The 20,834-nt window shown below is 57.2% G+C and overlaps 1 protein-coding gene across 1 annotated transcript in view; it reads right to left on the reverse strand.

Annotated features, from left to right (window-relative positions):
* The window catches only part of MPPED1 (metallophosphoesterase domain containing 1), a 63,216-nt gene extending 43,284 nt beyond the window's left edge, over positions 1–19,932 (reverse strand). Inside the window, exons 1-2 of the mRNA XM_040490611.1 lie at positions 19,575–19,932; positions 11,827–12,008 (exon numbers count right to left, since the gene is read on the reverse strand). Coding sequence (XP_040346545.1) covers positions 11,827–12,008; positions 19,575–19,798 — 406 coding nt within the window. The 5' untranslated portion in view covers positions 19,799–19,932. The remainder of the gene's footprint in view (positions 1–11,826; positions 12,009–19,574) is intronic.
* Between the last annotated feature and the right edge of the window lie 902 nt (positions 19,933–20,834).

The raw sequence follows: 20,834 nt of genomic DNA on the forward strand, positions 1-20,834 counted from the left end.
CTGGTAGAAAAAAAAGAAAAGAAGCATACCAGCAAGAAAATCTTGCCTCCTCAGCTTTTGAATGACCGAGCCGGTATTTCTCTACTAACCAACAATTCCCTCCAACGGTTCTGCAGCCTCGAACGGGCACTAAGGAGTGAAGATGCCCCGCGGGGTGAAGCGAAGGGTCATGGAGGGAAACCCAGCAAAGCCTCTGAGCCCGTGTGGTTATTAACACATCATCCTTCCTCCACACTTCCTCCAGTCTGGGAGGATCCATTGTATAGATGGGGACCTGAGACCCAGGTAAGTCCGTTGCCCATGGTCCCATACCTGGCAGGCAGGTGAGCTGTGAATTAAACCTCCATGGGTCTAACTTGATCACAGGTTACCACGTCAGGCATCATGTCATGGTGCTTTCTCATTTACATGTCTCTTCAGTAGAAATCTTGTTTGTTTTGCCACCCACTGTACCCTCAGCGTCTAGGACAGGGTCTAGGACAACACAAGTGCCCAATACGTGTTTCTTGAGGGAGTGAATGACTGCAAACCAATGGCAAGTCAGAGCTCCAGCCTCAGACCCTTGGTTAGCCTGCCCCTTCGAGCTGGAAGGCCTGAACCCACCCTTCACCTGACCAAACGTCGCTCAGATGCCAGGGTCTCCCTCAACTCCCACTTCCTACGTGAAGCCTCCTGACCTTCCTACTTGGTTCGCGTCCCCTATCCAGCCTCCGCTTCTCCCGCTCACTCACTCCCTCGGGCCCTCCGTGGCAATCCAGCCATGCCTGCCCAGTGGCCCTCAAAGGTGCCACCGGCACTGCTGACTCGAAGCTGCTGCCCCTGCCCAGAATGCTCGCCCTCACTGGCTCCCCCCGTTCGGCACTTTGTTCAAATGTCACTTCATCGGGTCCTGCCCCGACCCCTTATCCTGACTCTCCAACACACTACAGCTCTCTTTACCCATGGCCTGTCTTCTGTTTGTTCACTGCAGCATCCCCAGTGCCCAGGATCATGCCCAGCACATAACAAGTGCTCAGCAAACATACGTTGAGTAAACAATCAACTGTAAACTGGAAAAGATTATTATTAATAATCATGATGGCGAATACTTCAGAGCAGGCTTATAAACAAATTAGAAGTGAGACACCAGACAACAAAGATACATAAGGTGGCAGCAAGAGGGGACAGGGTGGGTGCGTTCCAGGGACCTTCAGGGAAGAATGCAGACATCGATTAATTTTAGATTGAGTTAAGTCAGATATGCATATTAAAAAAATTTATGAGCAGCTACTAAACAAATTGAAAAAGAATGTAGAATTTCCAAACCAGTAGAGGGGAAAAAAGCAAACTTCAATCAATCCCAAGCAGGGGCTGGGGCACACAATGAATGGCAGAAACGGACAGGTTTAATATAGAGGAAACACCAAACAAATATTCATTGGTATTATTCAAATACAAAAATCTTTACCAAGATCCTCCTACATAGAAATGACAGGGACACAAGTCTGGCCTTCAAGACACTCACAGCTGAGTGAGACGGATGCCCAACATGACACAGAGTGTGGATCAGTCAGAGTGGCTTGAAGATTTCCTCCTTCCAATTATCAAAGCCATTTACCAAATGCATCACCCTTTTCACTTTGGCCCTCAGGAAGCTCAGGCTCCTACTTCCAGCTCACAGGGTCCATGTAGCCCTGAGTGTTGATATTCTAGGCTCTCCTTTTGAACTACTCTAATTTCTTTCTTTTTTTAAATCTTGGCTTTTAATTTATCAGTGATGTGTTACCATTTTACTATCCTTACTGCTTCTATAAATCATCTCAAATCTTTCGGCACAAACTGGGATATAAATTAGCAAGCATAAAATCCCCCAGAATAACAAAAGGAAATGAAGGAAGAAATCTCAGAGACCCCAGGCCTTTCAGAGATGTGCTTCTATACCTTGTTTAAGCATAAATTTTTTGTTGTTGTTTTTAACTTAAGGCAGAGATTTTTAGGATGATGGTCTTGCAAAACATGTTTGAAATATACACATGCGAGGCGCCTGGGTGGCTCAGTCGGTTAAGCATCCGACTTCAGTTCAGGTCATGAACCTCTTGTTCATGAGTTCGAGCCCCAAATCGGGTTCTGCAGTAACGGTACAAAGCCTGCTTGGGATTCTCTCTTTCCTCTCTCTGCCTTTTCCTCTCTCTCTCTCTCTCTCTCTCTCTCAAAATAAACAAATAAACATTTTAAAAAAGAATACACACACACACACACACACACACACACACACACACACACACCCCAGTGGGTCTCATTCATTTCCAAAGCCATTCTGTTGCAAATAGATAATTCGCACTTAACCACACTTCTCAAGGGGGTTGGTTATGTGTTAATACGAAAACACTGCAATTACGCCTAGCCAAGATCATTTGACCACAGCTAGAAATTCTAGATTCTTTCACCTTCATTAGAAGTTAATTTTCTCTCTTTTATCCCCTAAAACACGCTTTGGCTTTGTGAAGAATTTTTTTTTTTGATGAGTATAAAAAATTAATTTTTTATTTTTTTATTTTTATTTTTTTTTAATTTTTTTTCAACGTTTTTTATTTATTTTGGGGACAGAGAGAGACAGAGCATGAACAGGGGAGGGGCAGAGAGAGAGGGAGACACAGAATCGGAAACAGGCTCCAGGCTCCGAGCCATCAGCCCAGAGCCCGACGCGGGGCTCGAATTCACGGACCGCGAGATCGTGACCTGGCTGAAGTCGGACGCTTAGTCGACTGTGCCACCCAGGCGCCCCAAAAAATTAATTTTTTAAATGAACACCAAATTTGTGCTGCACTGTTCACCCATTTTTTTAAAATCTGGGCATCAATCTTGCCCCTGGGAAAGCACCTGGTCATCCCTCACTTTGGCCACTGTGCTATCTACAACCAAATTCTTCGGGCACCATCCAGGCTCCTGACCAGGGAGCTGCCAGAAATGGGGACCGAAGTCAACGAAAAATTTTGCATTAAATATTCAGTCTTGGGGCGCCTGGGTGGCGCAGTCGGTTGAGCGTCCGACTTCAGCCAGGTCCCGATCTCGCGGTCCGTGGGTTCGAGCCCCGCGTCGGGCTCTGGGCTGATGGCTCAGAGCCTGGAGCCTGTTTCCGATTCTGTGTCTCCCTCTCTCTCTGCCCCTCCCCCGTTCGTGCTCTGTCTCTCTCTGGCCCAAAAATAAATAAACGTTGAAAAAAAAAAAAATTTAAGTATTCAGTCTTGAGTCTTTGCAAGAATAACAGGTTTCTGGAAATGTCTGAATCGGGCCATTATATCCAACTAAGGAGGAAAGGAACCAGAATCCATGTTAGATCTAGTATCCACATTCAGTGATGATCCCTGTAAGATCTTTAAAAAAAAAGGACTCTTTCTTCTTAATGTGTATTTATTTTTGAGAGAGAGAGAGAGAGACAGAGTCAAGCGGGGGAGGGGCAGAGAGAGGGAGACACAGAATCCGAAGGAGGCTCCAGGCTCCAGCACAGAGCCCGACTCGGGGCTTGAACTCACAAACCGAGAGATCATGACCTGAGCTGAAGTCAGACAACTGACTTCAGACAACAGCTCAACCAGCTGAGCCACTCAGGCGCCCCTGCACATTTTGATTGATGTGACCACATGATAAAATTTCTCTTTCTTTTTCTTCCTTTGCTTAACAAATACGGGTTGAGCGCCCTCCTCAGCCAGGCCTGCCGGGCTCCGTGGACACCAGGTCAGTGACCCGCCTCCCCCTCCACCCCCACCTCCCATCAGCAAACCCTGTTGATGTCATCTCCACAATGTGGCCGAACCCTGCACTTTGCACTGTGCCCTTGGCCACCCCCAGGTCTAGTCCCGACTCCCCTCGCCTCTCAAGGACACCTGTAAATTCTCTCCTGGTGCCCCAGTAGCCGCAGCCCAGCTCACCCAGCAGCCAAAGGAGTCTTTCAAAACACTGAGTCAGACCATGTCCTTCCCCTGCCTCTGCCCCAGTGGCCACTTTAACACTTAGAATAAAACCCACGTCCTCGCCCCAGCTTCTGGTCAGCAGGACCGGGCCTCCTCCCTGGCCTCCAGGGCCACTGTGCTCAGCCCTGAGGGCCTCTGGCTACCCTCCAGGCAATTCAGAACTGGGTTCTTCTCAGCACAGGACCCTCTCGGAGGGGGCTTCCTGGACCATCTTATGTCAGATAAACCCCTGCCCCAGTCACTCTCACCTCGCCCTGTTTGCTGACCTGATTTACTGATCTAATCACCAAAATGAGATCTTGTCTATTTACTCTGTTTAATCTTTATAACCCGTCCCTGCCTCAGGCCCCTCGGGCAGGAACCACACCCGCGATGGACATCCCTGAACCCCCAGCGAATGTAGTGGGCTCCTGACACCTGTATTGAGCGGGGTGAGTGTGGGCCCCTCCCCTGTGCTCCCACGGTCACAGCCCAGCAGGAGAAGCAGACCCTCGCCCAACCCACCCGGGGCCCAGAGGCCAGGAGGAACGTGGGCCTGGGGCACTGCTCCCCGGACAGCGCCCGCACAGCCAAGCAAGAGCACTGGGGCGGCCCTCGTTAACACATGGTCCACATGTCACATTTTATGGAGGTCGGACACTCAGCGGGGGGAAAGCGAGGTCACCCGATTGGTGCAGGGCAGAGCCAGAGGCGAGCCCCAGGAGCCCCGACTGCTGTTCTCTATCCCCTGCTCTGGTTGAAGAGGCTGCGGGTCCTGTCCACGGAGCAGGGTGAGGCCCGTCCCCGAGGAGCTGAGCTGCTTCCACCCCTGGGGGTCCCGGCCACACCAGCAGAGCTCCTCGCCTGTGCCCTGTCCGCACAGTGCTGGACAGTGGGAGAGCTCTGCTGCCTGGAGAGCACGCTGCCGATGCCGGGGGCACCCAGGAAGGGTCCTGCTCCGCAGCGGGGTGCCCTGGGACCGGGGACGGTGCAGGGGCTCCGTGTACTATCTCTGCAGGGGCCGTCTCTGCAGCCTTGCACGCAAAACAGGAGACGCGCCACGGTCACGGCCCAGGCGTGGCAAGCAGGTGACACGCACACAGATGAGAAATGTTTGGTGGGGAGAGGCGGGAAGGACGGAGGTCAAAAAGTTAAAGGGATAAGACAAAAGCAGGGTCTCGTGCTCACACACGCTGCCGGGGACAGAGCGGAGGGCGGCGGTGGGGGACAGCTCAGCCTTCCACGTGAAGGGCGGCTACCCCGCCAGGAAGGGCAGACCGGAGATCAGGGAACAGTCAGAACCTGGGACGTGGCTGCCGCGGGAAGGCAAGTGGTTGAGCGGGGTTGGCAGGGTTGGGGGTGGGGACCCTCCAGCCGCACGGGGAGCCCATCTTTTCCCGCAGGCCCTAACAATCCCTGTGCCTGGGGGCACCCTGCAGCTCCTGCGTGGGGAGAGCCAGCGCCCTGCGCGTTCCGGGGCCCCTCACCTCCACCAGCAGCCATCCCGCGGGCTCCTGGGCTACATCGCAAAGAGGCACAATGCTGCGGGCGGCCCACTCCTGCGGCCGAACCCCTGCAGCCCTCGGGCCTTCAACACTGTGGCAGATGAGGCGAGAACCAAAAACACCGCCATGGAGTGATTTCCCCATTTCCCTTCCTCTCCCTTCCTCCCTCACAGACTTTAATTAAGGGTTTACTTGCAGGAGACCCAGCTCTATTTAACTAAATCCTTGGACCCCTTTTATATTGTCTTATATCTCGTTTCATGCTAGGGCCCCAGTAAAAAGTTAATTATAACTTCCAAATACTCCATTACCAGGCCCCCATCTTCCTCCCCTGCCTGATTCTGCTAAGGGTAGTGCCACTTAATTAACTGGAGCATCTTATGCTTGTCAGACGTCTCCACGCTTTATTCAACCAACACCCGCCCAGCAGCCCTCAGGGCCAGCGGGGGCGGGGCTCTGAGGACCCTCGCTGACCCGGGGCACTATCTCCACCCTCTAGGGGTTCACGGGATCTGGCAGGGGGAAGGCGAGCCTGGCTGGCCGGCCCGCCTGGGGGCCCACGGTGGCTCAGCAGGTAATATAAGCAGGTGAAGGGGGCAGGCAGACAGCAGCAAGGTCAGAATACCGGTGACAGCTGACACCGGCCTCAGAGGGAAGGGAGAGGGCACGCTGGAGGGATGCATGCAGGTTTGGGACAGAACGAGTCTGAAATTCTGGTGGACAGCCAGGAGGAAGTGTCTTCTGAGAAGAGTGAACAATACACCAGCTGGATCTCAAAGGGAAAGCTAAGTGTGGAAAGACGGGGCGGGTGTCTGGGCAGCAGCAGGAGCTGGGGGCCTGAGTGACTGTCATCTGGAAAGAACCAAGGCTTCAGCGGGCAGGGGCAAAACAAGGAACAAAAGGAGACGGGCATGGGGCGGTGCGGAGAGGACGTGGTGTGGAGACTGCTGCGGGAGAACCCAAGTTAGATGGGCGGTGTCCAGCCTGGGGCAGTGGGGGCAGGGGGGAGGGGGGAGAAGCCAGGAGGGGGGGGGAGGGGAGGGGAGGGAACAACTGGCCTGTGGCCTCCGGGGCCCATGCCGGGGTCTGAGCCCACCAAAGCTAGGGGGTGGGAGTGAGGGCTGCAGAGGCCAGGGCTGAGAAGGCCAGCCTGGCACCTGCTGGTCACAGAGAGCGAGCCTGGTGACCCTATGAATCAGTCCTTCAAGGCACGGCCGCCAATGGAAGCCGGCAGCCTGGTGCTCACGCCTGGGGCGGGATGCGTGTGGTGTCGAGACCCCGGGTCAGCAGCAGCCTCGGCAGCCAGCATCTTGGGAGGCGGGTGCTGCTGGGGCTCAGCGTCTCCTCCTGCTCTCGGCACCCCTGGCCTCCAAGGGGGACCCCAGACAGCCACCTGAAATACCAGGCCCTCCTTGGTTGGGTCCAGATCCCTGCTGGCCTCAGCTCCTGGCCTCATCGTGCAGACCCCAACTCAGCCTCCACCCCTCGGTCTTCTCAGACCCACCCCAAGTTCCAAGTTGCAACAGCCACAGCTCACACCCTCCTGCAGACCGCCCTGCCCTCCCCAGAGCCCCCACTTACAGCTGCTCCCACCCAACGACAGTCAGCTGTGCACGGCCCTGCTGGGGACACAGTGACCGGCTCACAGCACATCAGTGTGCCGCCCACTCGTCCATCCCGAGCCCACAGCCTCTGGCCGCCCCCCCACCCCCACCCCCACCCCGGGCCAAGTGCTGCCTGGTGCTGGGAATGAGGCTCAGCCCTGCCCTCCAGGCGCTGATGGCCTAGGTGGGAAACGGGCATGAAGCCACAGATAATGCCCTGCCACCACCAGGATCTGAACGGGGAGCTCTGGGTGCAGAGGGAAGAGAGGCCAACGCTGCCCTACTGGGCGGGGCAGGCTTCACGCGCAGCGACTGGAGGGCGGGCAGGACTCTGCACGACAGGAGGAAGAACATTCCCCACTGCGGGGAGAGCAGGAGCCAAGGCCAAGAGTGGGGACGGAGGAGCACAGCGTCAGCTGGTTCGGGTGACACTGAGGTCATTAGCTATGGAAAAACAAGGAGCTTCCAGCACATTCCTTTCCATTTTCAGCAAGTTTTGCTGTTCCTTTCACCCTTTCTAGCTGAAAAGCCTGTCCTTAGTAGTGATCTTTTAGCTGTTCCCGGAACATTTACAAACCAAGCTGGCATTTCTACTTCATGAATATATTTGGGATATTAATGGGCAACGGGAAAGGTATTAACGGTCTTCTCAGGAGAACCCTGTCGCCCCCAAACCTGCCCCCTCCAACAGACAGACCCAGACAGAACCCTGCAAATGGGCAAAACACGGTCACCACTCACAGCCAAGCCCAGAGCAGTGCACCTGCCAGCAAATTAGAGTCAGCTTGAATTTAGCCACACACACCGCAGTTAGGTGTCCAATCTTGACTTGCAAAGAAGGTCTTTATTAATTTCTTAAATCCCCTCTTGACTGCCTGGAGGTGACCCCTAGAATATGATTTTAAGTGCTTTCTGTGAAATCAATGAACGGGGAAAAAGCAGGCTACTGTAGATTTCAAATCCATAACTTTCTTATCCAAGGAGAAGATCCTGGCCCTTCCAGGGACAGGGAGTGAGGGGGAAGCCCTGCTGTCCTAGGGAAGGGCTCCAGGTGGCATTCTGAGCAGATGGATGACACCAGGCCTGACCTAAGGCCAGGACTGCCCCCACCCCCATCTTGGGACACGTTTTGCACCAGATACCAGAGAGGCCAAGATTTCTTTAAAAACGATAAGGTTTGGGGCGCCTGGGTGGCGCAGTCGGTTAAGCGTCCGACTTCAGCCAGGTCATGATCTCGCGGTCCGTGAGTTCGAGCCCCGCGTCGGGCTCTGGGCTGATGGCTCAGAGCCTGGAGCACTGTTTCTGATTCTGTGTCTCCCTCTCTCTCTGCCCCTCCCCCATTCATGCTCTGTCTCTCTCTGTCCCAAAAAATAAATAAACGTTGAAAAAAAAATTTATAAAAAAAAATAATAATAATAAAAAAAAAATAAAAACGATAAGGTTTTACTGTTGCCTTTATGTGATGCACATGCTCCGTACAGAAAATCCAGGTAGAGGAGAGAGAAAACCATAAAGAAGAAAATACGCCATGACCCACCACCCAGACATCAATTCTGGAACATTCCAGAGACTTTGGTCTCACTCTAACTCTGTAATTCAGGCCTTTGAATGCCTTTTTAAAGGTCACTCCCCTACATCAACCTCCCCCAAATCCCCTTTGCACTTGGAACCAACCCCCAAGTCCCATCCTTGGCCCACAGGCCTGCGAACAGCAGCCCCCCGCCCCCCGCTCCTCAGATGCACCGTGTCCCCATCACCAGAAGGCAAGCATGCCCTGTCCCTCCCACCGCGCTGTCACCCCGGTGCCTGGGACACACATGGCACGTGGGAGGTTCCCAGTGAGACAGACCAAATGGATGAATGAGTACTTCCTTCCAGTCTTTTCTCCGTGTGTGTGTGTGTGTGTAACTGCAGACATAGCTAAGATCATACGTCAACACTTCTCAGAAACTGCACACACTTTTGCCCACACATTGTTCTACCAATTCTCCTGCTACTCACCCCCATGGCTCAGATCAGATGTTCCCCTCTCCTGGGGGACCCGCCCATGACACCTACCTCTACCCCAAGGGGAGACCTGATCTGGCCAACGCCAGCTCGGGGTGGGGGGTGGGGGGGCGACAATGTCACATACACAACACTTCACAGAAGCCGATCATTCCTCTATCCTAATGGAGCCTCAAAACAACCTGCTTCCAAAGAGGTAGGCAGGGCAAGGGGAGCCTGACCGCCTGCCTCTAAAAGGAGGCCGCTGAAGCCCAGACAGGTCGCGTGGCTGCTGTAATTACCCGGGGAGCTCAGCTCCAGAACCCAACTGCCTGGGTTCGAATCCAAGTAGCTCTGCCACACGTCATCCACGTGGCCTTGGGCAAGTCACGTCACGGCAGTGAGTCTCGGCTTTCTCCTCTGTAAAATGGGGGTGACAACGGCTCCTGCCTCATTCTGTCGCCAGGAGGATGAAAGGATTTGATAAGACACACCGAGCGCAGAGAATAGTGCCCCGCACGCATCAACACTCACTAACCGCTAGGCGTCTGTGAGAGCGCACCTCTCCTGACCATGCACTTGGGCCTAATGAGCCCCCAGCCCGGCTCTCAGCCACGGTCGCCACCTCCCGGGGCCCCGAACTGCCAGCCCACAGAGGCGGAGTCTCACTTCTCACTTTGGGCGACAGGCAGGCTCCCTAAAAGCCCGCTGCAGGTGGACCTCTAGGAGCCTGCTCCTATATACGTGCTCACTCACGGGCAAATTCCCTGCCGCTCAGTCAAGTAGGGGGAGGGGCTTCTCATTCTGGAGTCTGGAGTCTGGATCGCCCCCCCACCGACCCCACCCTATCCCACTTGAATGACGGGCACTGACATCGGCAGACACTTCAAGGCAGCAAAGGGGAGACGCCTGGGGGACCCCCTGTGTAAGCTCATCCTTCCACCTGCAACAACCCAGGCAGATAAATCGATCCAGCTCCGGGTCACATGAAGACCCCGCCACGCCCCCCCCCCCCAAATTCCCACAGCACGTTGTTCTGACTTCTGTGAAAAGGCAGCTAGAACCATCTTTCTAAAATGGCCGGCTCGCCATGCTGGCTCCCTGGGGCCCCCAATTCCCCTCACGTTCAGAGTCGCGGTCAGCCCAGCCCTCCTTCCGGGGCCCTCACCCTCAACGCCCCAAACCCCCTCACCCCGGCCACAGCACCCGGCCACTCCTCTCCAGTGCCCACCAGCACGCCTGACCCCAGCTGCCCCTTCCCTGCACCGACTCGCAACCGCTAAGTCAGGGCCTGGCCCGGAGTCAGCTTCCCCAGGAAGCCTCCCCTGCCAGCAGAAAGCCATCGTCGGCCCTGACCTGTGCTCCCGGAGCACGTGGCACCATCCCGGCTGCACGGGCGGCCGTTTGCTTCACTCATCCCCTCCGCAGTGACGGGGCCTCGTCGGAATCAGTCCCCACCCTTGAGACCCTCGGGCTAACTCTCCTTCTAATTGGGATGAAAAGAGCACCGGTCCTCAAATTCACCTGGTTCCCAAAAGTTAGGTAGGCAGTGACGGAGAGGAGTCTGGCCCACAGCGGGAGCCTGGCACCTGCCTGGGACACAGGCTCGGCTCAGCCTCACATCTTTGGAGACCCGCAGCCGGGAGGCGGGGGGGGGGGACGGGAAGCCGGCGGGGACCCCATCCTAGGGGGGGCAGCCCGGGGCCAGGAGGCAGCACGCGACAAGGCAAGGAGCCGTGAGACAGACCCGCCCTGCGGGAGCCCTCTCCCACCTCGGCCTCCACACATTCCAGCCCAAACGGGGCGCTTGACCAGAATCTCCCGTTTGAAAAATCAATATTTAAAGCTCCAAGCCTGCCAAGCGGAGGGAAGGCCTTGCTTGTAAATATTTGTCTCGACTGGCAAAGCTGGGCCTCTCGCTCCTGCGGCTCCCCCCGCCTCACTCCTGGCCCTCTGCTCACGGAGCTCCCAGCCAAGTGCGCGGTGGGGGGGGAGGGGGGGTGCTCTGGGGGGGGGGGGGGGGGAACCGTCTGGCGGCCGAGCAGCGCTGGGCACGGAGGTGGGACTGCTCTGCACCCATACCTCCAAGCCAGCGCACTGGCACGCTGGGCCGCCCAGGGGCTGTCCATCTGTCCCCCAGGCCACGGCAGAGACGGCTCGCTGTGCGGTTTCTCTGGATTCCAGGCAGGTTGTTTCTCCCAGGAGGCACTCCACATTTATGTTTTTTGTTTGTTTGTTTGTTTGTTTGGGAAGAAAGCAAAAAGCTGAAGACAAACCCCGGGGGGCACGCTTATAAATCATCGTCCACCATCGCCCGTCGAGCTCCACTCCTTCTCCCAATGGCTGCCCCCGGGGAGGAGTCCGCACGGGTCCCCTGCCTGGGGGTCCCCTCACTGGGGAAGCCTTCACGCCGGTGGTGGTGGCTGAGCCGGTACAGACCAGCTGGGTGCCTGCCCTGGTATCACCGCCCGTAGAGACTGATTCATTCATTCGCCCACTCGTGCCTTCATTCATTCACCAATTATTTATTGAGCACCTACCTGTCTCAGGCGCGGGGGGCTACACATGCAAATGGACATAAACAAACCTCGACAAAATCCCTTCTGGAGGGCGTCTCCCAGGCCAAAAGAATCGCACAAACTAAGTCACAGCGGGAGGCAAAAGCTGGGGTGGGAGACATCGAGGCGTGGCCGACAGCGGGCAGTCAGGGAAGGCCGCCCAGGGGAGGTGGGCAGGCAAAGCGAGGCCGGAGAGGGGGGCCCCCCGGCAGCGCAGGAAGGCCACCTCCGGCCCGGCACCTACCGAGCCACTCGTTGAACTTCTTCACCTCGCTCGGGAGCCCCAGCTCCGTGAAGTCCCCGGCGTGGATGAGCACGTCGCCGTAAGGCATCTGGATGGGGTCCGTCCTTGAGTGGGTGTCAGACACACAGACAAAGCGGGTGTAGCCGGGCGGCTTGGGGGCATCGTGAGGCACGGGGTCCACCCTGCGGGGAGAGAAGACACTGCAGGCGGTGCGTGACCAGCACAAGGCCCGGGCACAGCTCACGGCCCCGCCAGCCACGGACACAGACGGCACGCCCGGACTTCCCAGTGGGCCCTCGGGGCTCCGAGTCCTGACTCTCCCGCTTGCTGGCTGAGCAAAACGTGTGTCCCGCTGAGCCTCAGTTTCCCCTCAGTAACATGGGGCCCTCAGGGGCTAAAGGAGGTAACTATCGAGTGGAGAGCACCTGTGGGCACGGTGCGATTACGATGGCTTACCTGCTGTTTGGCTACCGCGGCCCTTTCCATCATCGACCCTGTTTAGATGAGTTTTTCCCCTACTCGCTCCCTTCCCGTGAGGTTTTTAACCCCACAGATAACTGTTCGTGTATGTATGCATATCTGGGCTTTCTAAGAAGAATAAGCTTTCTTCACCCCCTAAAAATGAGTTTCACCCCCCTCCGGAGATACCATCAGCCCCATCGAGAATGTAAGTTCTACGGCCTCTGGTCCGAGTGAAAGAACCAGCCCCAGGCACCGTGCAGGGGGGCACGCAGCATCCAGGGAAAGATGGGTGCAAAAGCAGGGGTGGGGGGATCTCACAGGAGCGCGGGAAATCAAAGCACGAAAGATAGGCAGCAAGTTTTCAAAACCGTGAGATGGTCTCATCATTTTTAAAACAAGGGCTTTCCAGGGTTGTGCGGGCAAAGGGTCCCCGAATCGGACCAGGCTTCAGGTCCCAGCTCCGCCATTTCTCACTGACGTGTGACCTTCAGCAAAACACGTGGCCTGGTTCCGCTCGCCTGTAACGTGGAGCCACCTCACGAAGCAAAAACCATCGGGAAATTAAAAAGAGCTGCAGAAAGGTAAGTTCTTGCTCCGCGAAGCCCATCACAGCCCTCTGGTTTCGAGGACGACAGTGCTGAGTTAAGTGGCCCCGCGTGTCCCAGGGAACAAAGGGAGACCGTGGCTCCCAGTCCAGTGCTCCCCAAACCACGCTCAGCCTCCTCAGCTGAATGATTCTGCCAGGCTCAGAACTCTTAAAAACAACGCAATGACATTTCAACGAGCGGCTCTCTCCAAATGAGTATGCCGCTCGAGGAGTTGTGTTTAAATCTAATTATGCGGCAAACCAAAAGCGGTACCGTATCAGTTACATAAATACTTTTAAAGACATCTTTCTAATTATCCTTTTTTTTTTTTTTTTCAGACAATATACTTCGAAGAAATTTAATTAACACCTTACGAGAGACGTGGGTTCAGCATGCTAATGTGCGGGGAGCGTTAGCGCGCTCTATCCACCACAGTGGGAGGCACCAAGCCAGCCTCCCCTCGTCCCGGGAGGGAGCACGCTCGGGCCTTTCCGGGGCCGGTCAAGGCGAGTTAGACTCCCGGCAGGTCAGAGTGGGGCATGACCGGGGAGAAGAGGAAAACCCCCAGAGTCTGATGATGACCAACAAGAAGGCCCCGGCACGCCGCCCCCCCCCCACCCCGCCTTCCTTCTGCCTCCATCCATTCAGTCAGTCACTCATTCATTCAGCCAAGCACATTCTGCCCACTCACTGTGGGCCGGCCCCGAGCTCAGTGCCGGGGCCCCGGGGATGAACCGGGCCTAAACCCAGGCCAGGAGACCACAGACTGATGGTGGAGGCAGACTTGGCTAGGCAGTGACAATAAGGCCACCGGCTTTGACCGGGCAACGGAGAAGCTGGGGGCCAGAGAAGGCCCTAACCCAGCAAGGGGCTCCCTAGAAGCTTCCAGGAGGAGGCGGGACCTGAGCCGGTCTGGGAGCTAAAGACTCCCTCCCATCCCTGTGTCCTCAGAGTCCCTGCCCTCCTCCCCTGCCCCCAACCCTTTGACAGACGGTCTGGCAGGCAGCAGGCCTGTGGGTCACCTGTACATCCTGCCTGCCCCCAGCGCAGCCGATTGGACAAGGGGCGGACGGTTGCTACTGGGCTCTTGTCCTGGCACAGGAACACGAGTGAGCCAATCAAATTCCTTCCTTCCACCCTCCCTCCCTCCTCCCTTCCCTCCTCCCTTCTTTCCTTCCCTCCTTCACCCCTACACATACCGAGGTCATAAGCATGTCAAAGGTGACAGAGGCCAAGTCAAAGAGACAGAGAGGGATGATGAAGGGGGAGAGAGACAGGGAGCGAGAGGCCACCTCCAGAGCCACCTCTGGCCCCAACAACCTCTCCTCCTGTGAACCCTTAGCATGGAGCCTGAGCAGGCCTCAGCCCCGCCCACCATCAGCCAGCCAAAAGCCGGACCAGTTCCGAGGGCTCCAGTCGGGCTGTTGGAGCCTGGGCTCTTTAATTAACTATTCTTATTTCCCTCCACCCCGAGGCTACTGAGCTCAGTGAGGATGCAAACCTAATAATCCCCTGAGGGAAAAATAAAGACTCTTGCTTCTCTGCACTGTCCTCCGGCTATTTAGATTGTAACAAACGCTCAACTTGAAATAACAGCAACAGTAATGACACCGATGCTGGGTGCTTCCCACGGACGGGAGCTCATCCTGTCCTAAGCACGTTACATGCACCCACTGTCTTCGCACCGTGACCGTCTGGGCAGGGTATTATGGGTATGCCCATATTACAGATGAGAAAACTGAGGCTCAGGAAAGGCTTGCCCGGGATCTCAGCTATGCAGGCCGGTAAAGCTGCAATTTGAAGCCAGTCTTTGGTTCCAAAACCCCCACCGGACTGGACTGTTTCTAGACCCAGCTCATTTCATTCAGTCAATCTACGCGCAAATGCTTCCTAAAGGTCTCCTAAAGGCCGGGCATCTGCCAGGCACAAGGGATATACCTGTGGACAGGATACCCCCTGAGGTCATTTCGTGGCGTCCCCAAAAACCCAGCCTGGAAGTGTTTGGGAGTGAGGAAAAGAACAAGGAGAGTCAAGATATGGAGAAAGAGAAAGAGCAGACAAGAAGGTGGGAGAACTTAACAGCATAAGTTGATCCCTAGATCCAGCTGTACCTGAAGCTGGGTCCAAACACGGGCTTTCTTACTAACTAAGTAAGCCAGTAAACTCTTTTATCCTTCAGGCAATTGACACTGAGTTTCTGACACTCGTAATGCAACACCCTGGCTAACACCTGAGTCACAGCAAGACTGTGGAGTCACTGAGGCTGGAAAAGTTAGTCCCATATCCAAGGCCCTGGCTAGTAAGTTACAGAGTACATTGGCACCTGGGTCTCCACAACAGGGATCTGGGCATCTACCCTGTTGAGACTAACAAAGCAAAATGGTTATTTTCCAGCGACATTCTGCGGGCCTCAGAGAACAGGGGACGGCCACGGCTCTCTCTCCGAGACCTGAAACCTGTTGCCACCTGTCCCCAGCCTAACAAGGGGTGTTCCCACAAGAATCACGGCAGCAGGAAGGATGCAGAATAGAGAGCATGGCCTCTGGCACCCAGGCCTCGGCCGGCACCCCAATTCGGCCACCTCCTCGCCGTGCCCTGGACCCTCCCAGCCCCCAGGCCAGCTCTGGAAGGTGGGAGCCACCCACTCACTCTTGGACACGGCGGGAGAGCTCAAGGACCCTCGCAGCTGGAAGCCTGGATGTGAGTGCCCCCTGCAGCCGTTCCCTGGGCCCCGGCCCCCTCCTCGGCCTCCCTCTCCCATCAGCCACCAGCTCCCCGACGCCAGAAGCACAGGCCATCTCCCCCGTCATCTCTACTTCTGGGGAAATGGGAAGCTCTGAAGGCCAGGGGGCTGGGGCCAGAGGACGCCTCCCTTCAGTGAGGCTCTGACCCCGTCCGGACACGTGACTGGGCAGCAGCCATGGCGGTTCCCAAAGGGAGAGTCTGCCAATCCCCTCATTCTACTGTGAGGAAACCGAGGCCCAGAGGAGGGCGGTGACTGTTCAGCTTGGTGCCCACTGCCCAGTGCTCTTCTCACAAGGCCCTCGTTCTGAGTCCTGCGCTGCCCTCCCTTTTCCCTTCCCACCTCTCAGCCTTTGCTTTTGCTGGTCCCCCAACCCCAGGGGCTATGCCACTGCCCCCGGGAAAGCCCCCCCTGATCTCCCCCACTCTTCCGGGGCCAGACTCCCTGCCTTATCCTCACTCCCTTTTCTTTCTTCTTTCCATCTCTCTGCTGTGCCAGGCTCGAGGAACCAGCCCCATGCTGGTGGCAGGGACAGACCTTAGAGCCGGACGGTAGGGGGTAGGGTCAAGGGAAGGGGAGATCTGGTCTGGGGAGCAGTCAGAGGGCCTTCCCAAGGAAGTGACATCTGGGTGAGATCTGAAGAATGAGTCCGTGTTAGCAGGGCAGAGCATGGAGGAGGCACAAAGGACACCATGTGCAGAGACCCGAGGCAGAAGGAGGCACGGAATGTTCCAGGCTTAGTCCTCTCCTCCTGCCTTGCCCCTTCACGCTCCCCGGGCTCACAGCGGACCCTCATTGTCTCCTGGGGGCCTCTCAGTGCATGGACGGACTGGGGATCCCTTCTGAAGCCCAAGCCCACGGGAGAGGGAGGTCAGCGCCGGGACCGGGAAGTGTGGCCGGGAGGGGGCCTCCCCAGGCCTGACACACAGCCCCGCTCCCCTGACTCTGCTGTCTTCTTCAAGACATGCTTGGAGGGTCTTTACACAGGATGACTCAAGTCCCCACCAACAGGACTCCTTTTAAAGGCCAGAGAAAAGAGTTGCTATGCCTGGCACCAACCCCCAGGGCACCTCTAGGGCAGACCCCCCCCAGGATGACCCTGGCCTGGCGGTCAAGTCTTCTCACCGGCCACCGGGCCCGGTGCCCGCCCACCCACCCAGGTCAGAAGGGCTGGTGCCTGGAGGGGCTCTCCCTAGGCCACCGCAGGGTTTCCAGGCCCTCAGAGTGAGGGGTCCTGGGCCTCAGGGCCCCAAACCGGGAGGCCCAGATCCAGACATTCATTACTGAGGCAAAGGCAGCCTCGCCACCACCAGGGTCTCTGGGGGCAATCGCATAAATCACGCAGCTCAATCGGAGGCCATGTTTGGGTTGTCACTGTTGTTATTAAATATAAATTGTGGATTTATTAAATAAGGCCCCCTCGCTCCCTCACCCCGGAGACAAAGCCCAGGGTGGTGATAAATCACGTGTGGGGAAGCGGCGATGGAAACTCGTCATGGAAATCCAAACAGCCGCCTCCAGCAGCCTGCATGCTTCCCTCGGGCTTGGGGGCTGCGGTCTGAAAGGAGGGGGCGGGACGAAGCAGTCCCCCTGGGTCCCTGCATGGCCCTGGCTTCACCCAGCTTTATGCAAAGCTCTGTTTCAGAGCCGGGCTGGTCTGAGCAGGCAGTGAGGGAGCACTTGACAGGGAGCCCAGGACCGGGGCTCAGCACACGCCCTCCCCGAGGCAGTGCCCGAACCCCCTGAGCCCCGCGGCCAGTGGAAGCCGGGAGCCCCATGTCAGGTGGTGGCAGCTCAGAGCAGGCCAGGGTGAATCCGCTCTGCCTGCTCTAGCTGGGTGACCACAGGAAAGCCAGGAAGCATTTTCCCCACTGCACCAGTGTCTTACGCTCTGACACCCTGCCGCGACGTGTGCGCTAACTGCTTGCCACCCCGTGGGAAGGTCAGCTCGGCATGGCAGGGACGCGTCTTTGATCGCTGCTGTATCAAGCACCTGGCCCAGCCCAGTGTGGACTAACGGCACGGAACATTTGCTCCCTGGCCCCGCTCTGGGTGGATCTACCTACTGAATCCTCGGCGTTTTCCAGATGGGGAGACCGAGGCACCCAGAGCCCCCTCACAGGGCAGTGGCAGAGCCAGGGGCTCAGAGCCAGGCAGGCGGGCTCGGGGCGCGCATTTCTAATGGGCATGCTATGCCCCTGTTCACAAACATCCTGACCCCGCGGCTGCTCGGGGGTTAAAGGGGGAGACGGCCCCTCTCTCACGTGGTCGCTCACTGCCCTTCCTCAGGATGCAGCCTGGCCTGCAGGGGTCCACACGGGAAGGCTTTCCCCAGCCCCCAGCCCCCAGCCCCCAGCCGGGCGTTTTCTGCATTCCTCACGTGTCCCCTTTTCCCGACCCTCTCCCAGCTTGCTGCCCTCGCTCATCTTCCTCGGACCTCAACCTAGAAGTCATCTTCTCCAGAGGGTCCTCCCTCCGCCCCCTGGCCCTCCTCTCCTCCAACCTCCTGTTTCCCTGGCTCTGTCCTGGGGCAGAGGCCTGCCTGGGTGTCTGCTGGGTCTGTAGGTGACAGCACGGTGCCACGTGGAATTAGCTCTGGCACCCGGGGACCCTTCCTCCTTTTTTTTTTAATGTTTACTTATTTTGAGAGAGAGAGAGAGCAGAGAAGGGACAGACGGAGAGGGAGGCAGAGAATCCCAAGCAGGCTCTGTGCTGTCAGCACAGAGCCCGACACGGGGCTCGAACCCACGACAGCCGTGAGATCGTGACCCGAACCAAAACCGAGAGGCGGACACTCAACCGACGGAGCCACTGAGGCACCCCATCCTGGGGACCCTTCTAAGTGGGGGCGCACAGGGGGCACTGGCCACGTGAACCCCACCCACTCTGCCCACGTGTTCTTCTTGTGCGTTCCCGCTGGGGCAGGAGTCCAGCCCAGCATCCAGGGACCTCAGGCCGGGTCCCATCCGGCCCGGGAAGACTAACCCCATCGACGAAAGAGAAAACCCGGCCTGGGGAAGGCACCCCCCCCCCCACCCACCCCTGCAGCAGCCCTGCCGGGCCTCCAGGTCCGGGATACTAAGAATGCTGAGACCTTCCTGCCCCAACCTGCTGATCTGGCCCCAAAATGGAAACAGGAGGCCGTCTCCCAAACAGATAAAGTAGGCAGCTACAGACAACACCAGGCCTCAGTCCCTACAGAAATGAGCATTTTTCCAAGCAAGCACGGAGGGAAGATGGGCTGGAGCCCACCCCAGGCCCGGTGCCCGCCTGCCTCCCTCAGCCCTTCCTCCCGTGAAGAAGCTCCCCGCACCCACCCTTCACAGCAGAGGACGGCTCTCGAGGGAACCACAACCCGCCCGCCCCCACCTCCTGGCCTGGGATTGGAAACCCCGCCGGGCTCCTTCTCCAAAGCGGTCCACGTGCCAGATTCTCCAGTCTCCCCAAAGGAACAGCCGCCAGGCCCCCCACGGAACCGGGGCTGCCTAGAGACGGTGCTCGCAGCCCTGGAGGAAGTGGGGGATAAACGAGGAGGAGGGTCTCCTAGGAACGCAAGGAGCTAGCCGCCTGGGGCAGAGCAAGGAGTTTATCCGTCTCCTCCCTGGGCCTCCTCTCCTCTCCAGACCTCAGAAAACAATCCAGGGAGGGGAGAGGTTCCCCCCACCGGTCGCGGGGGCTCTCGAGTCTGTGCCCTCGCCTTGGCCCTACTGCTGGGACATCGCTGGCCTTTTCCATCGGCCTCAAGGGGCAGGGAGCGGGACTGGAAAAAGCATCTCTGCTATCTCAGTAGAGGCAAAGGGGTCTGGACGAAAGGGAGGAAGGGAAGGGCAGAGGTGAGGGAAGACAGGCAGCCTAAAACTAGGGTCCGAACCTGCCTGGAGCCTGTAGCAAGCCCCTTCCCCCCCACCCCCCTCCCCGGCCCCAGGCAGCCGGGCCCGCCGAGAGCCTCCACTTACATCTGAACGTGCGGGGGCTGGAAGCGGCCCTGGTTGATGTTGTAGAAGGTGAAGGCCTGGGTCGGGTTGGAGCTGTACTCGTCCACCTCGATGATGAGCCGGCTGTGCTGGTGCCTCCGAGCGGCCATCACGTGGGACTGGGAGAACGCCATGCCCAGGCCGCAGGGCAGCAGGGCCAGGGCCTCGGCCTTCAGGACACCGGGGTCCCACCTAGCGCGCCACATGGGCCTCCGCTGGCCGCCCGGGCATCTCCCGCAGCCACCGCCGCCGCCCGGCCCCGAGCCAGACCTGGGAACAGACTGAGGAGACAGAGCAGAACCGTGCGGCAGTGAATCTGTTTGGGATTTGCTTTATTTAATGTCAGATGAAGATTTACAGCGCCGGGGGGGGGGGGGGGGGAAAAAAAAAAAAAAAAAAACACAGTCATACAGCTCAAAAACTCATTACAGATCTTTCCAACTCAGCAGTTTGATGAATATACTTTGGTAAAAAGAAAAGGGAAAGGGAGGGAAGAGACCAAAAAAAAAAAAAAAAACCCAAAAAAAAAAAAAAAAAACCCAGGGACGGGATGGGGGCGTGGTCCGAGGTTTTTAAATTTTTAAAATTTTTTTTTTTTTTTTTTCTCTTCAACAAAATCCTCCAGAACCCACAGGGTGACCGTGAGATGGGGCCACACGATGGCTGGTGTTCTGTAACCAGGGAAGGCAAGTTTTCCTTTTCGGAGCGGGGGAATCGGGAGGATTCCCCTCCAACCCCACCCCCTCCCCACAGAGCCCCCGAAACACACCGCACCCACACCCCCGCCCCCCTGCAAGCCCGAGCAGGTGCAGAGCACGGGGCGAAAATTCCTTCCTCAACATCAACGTCGTCGCCTGAAGATATCTCTGAGCAGGGCTTGGAGAAGGGATTTTCCCAGACAGATTGCCATACACCGACTCAGCTCAGGAGGTGGCCCGGGGTGGGGGGAGGGAGGGCAGGGGAGGATCTACTTTAAAAACAAAAGTCTTCCCGAACGCCTTGCAAGGATCTCGGGAACTCTGGTGTTCCCGTCAAACCTCGAATCCATACAGAACCGCAGCTTTGCAAAGGCCATCCTCCGGAAAGTGCGGTTTGCACCTGCAGCTACTGGGTTCTAATGTCCTTTTGACTGATTCCGACGTGGAATCCTGGGAACGGGGTTGGGGGGTGGAGGCGGCTGAGTCTCCATCCTACCCGGACCCGCTCACCACGCACTTCGCATAACGGCCAGCACCTCCTTTC

The sequence above is a fragment of the Herpailurus yagouaroundi genome, unplaced genomic scaffold (assembly GCF_014898765.1).
Source record: "Herpailurus yagouaroundi ecotype Mexico unplaced genomic scaffold, PumYag 182, whole genome shotgun sequence".
Taxonomy (NCBI): domain Eukaryota; kingdom Metazoa; phylum Chordata; class Mammalia; order Carnivora; family Felidae; genus Herpailurus; species Herpailurus yagouaroundi.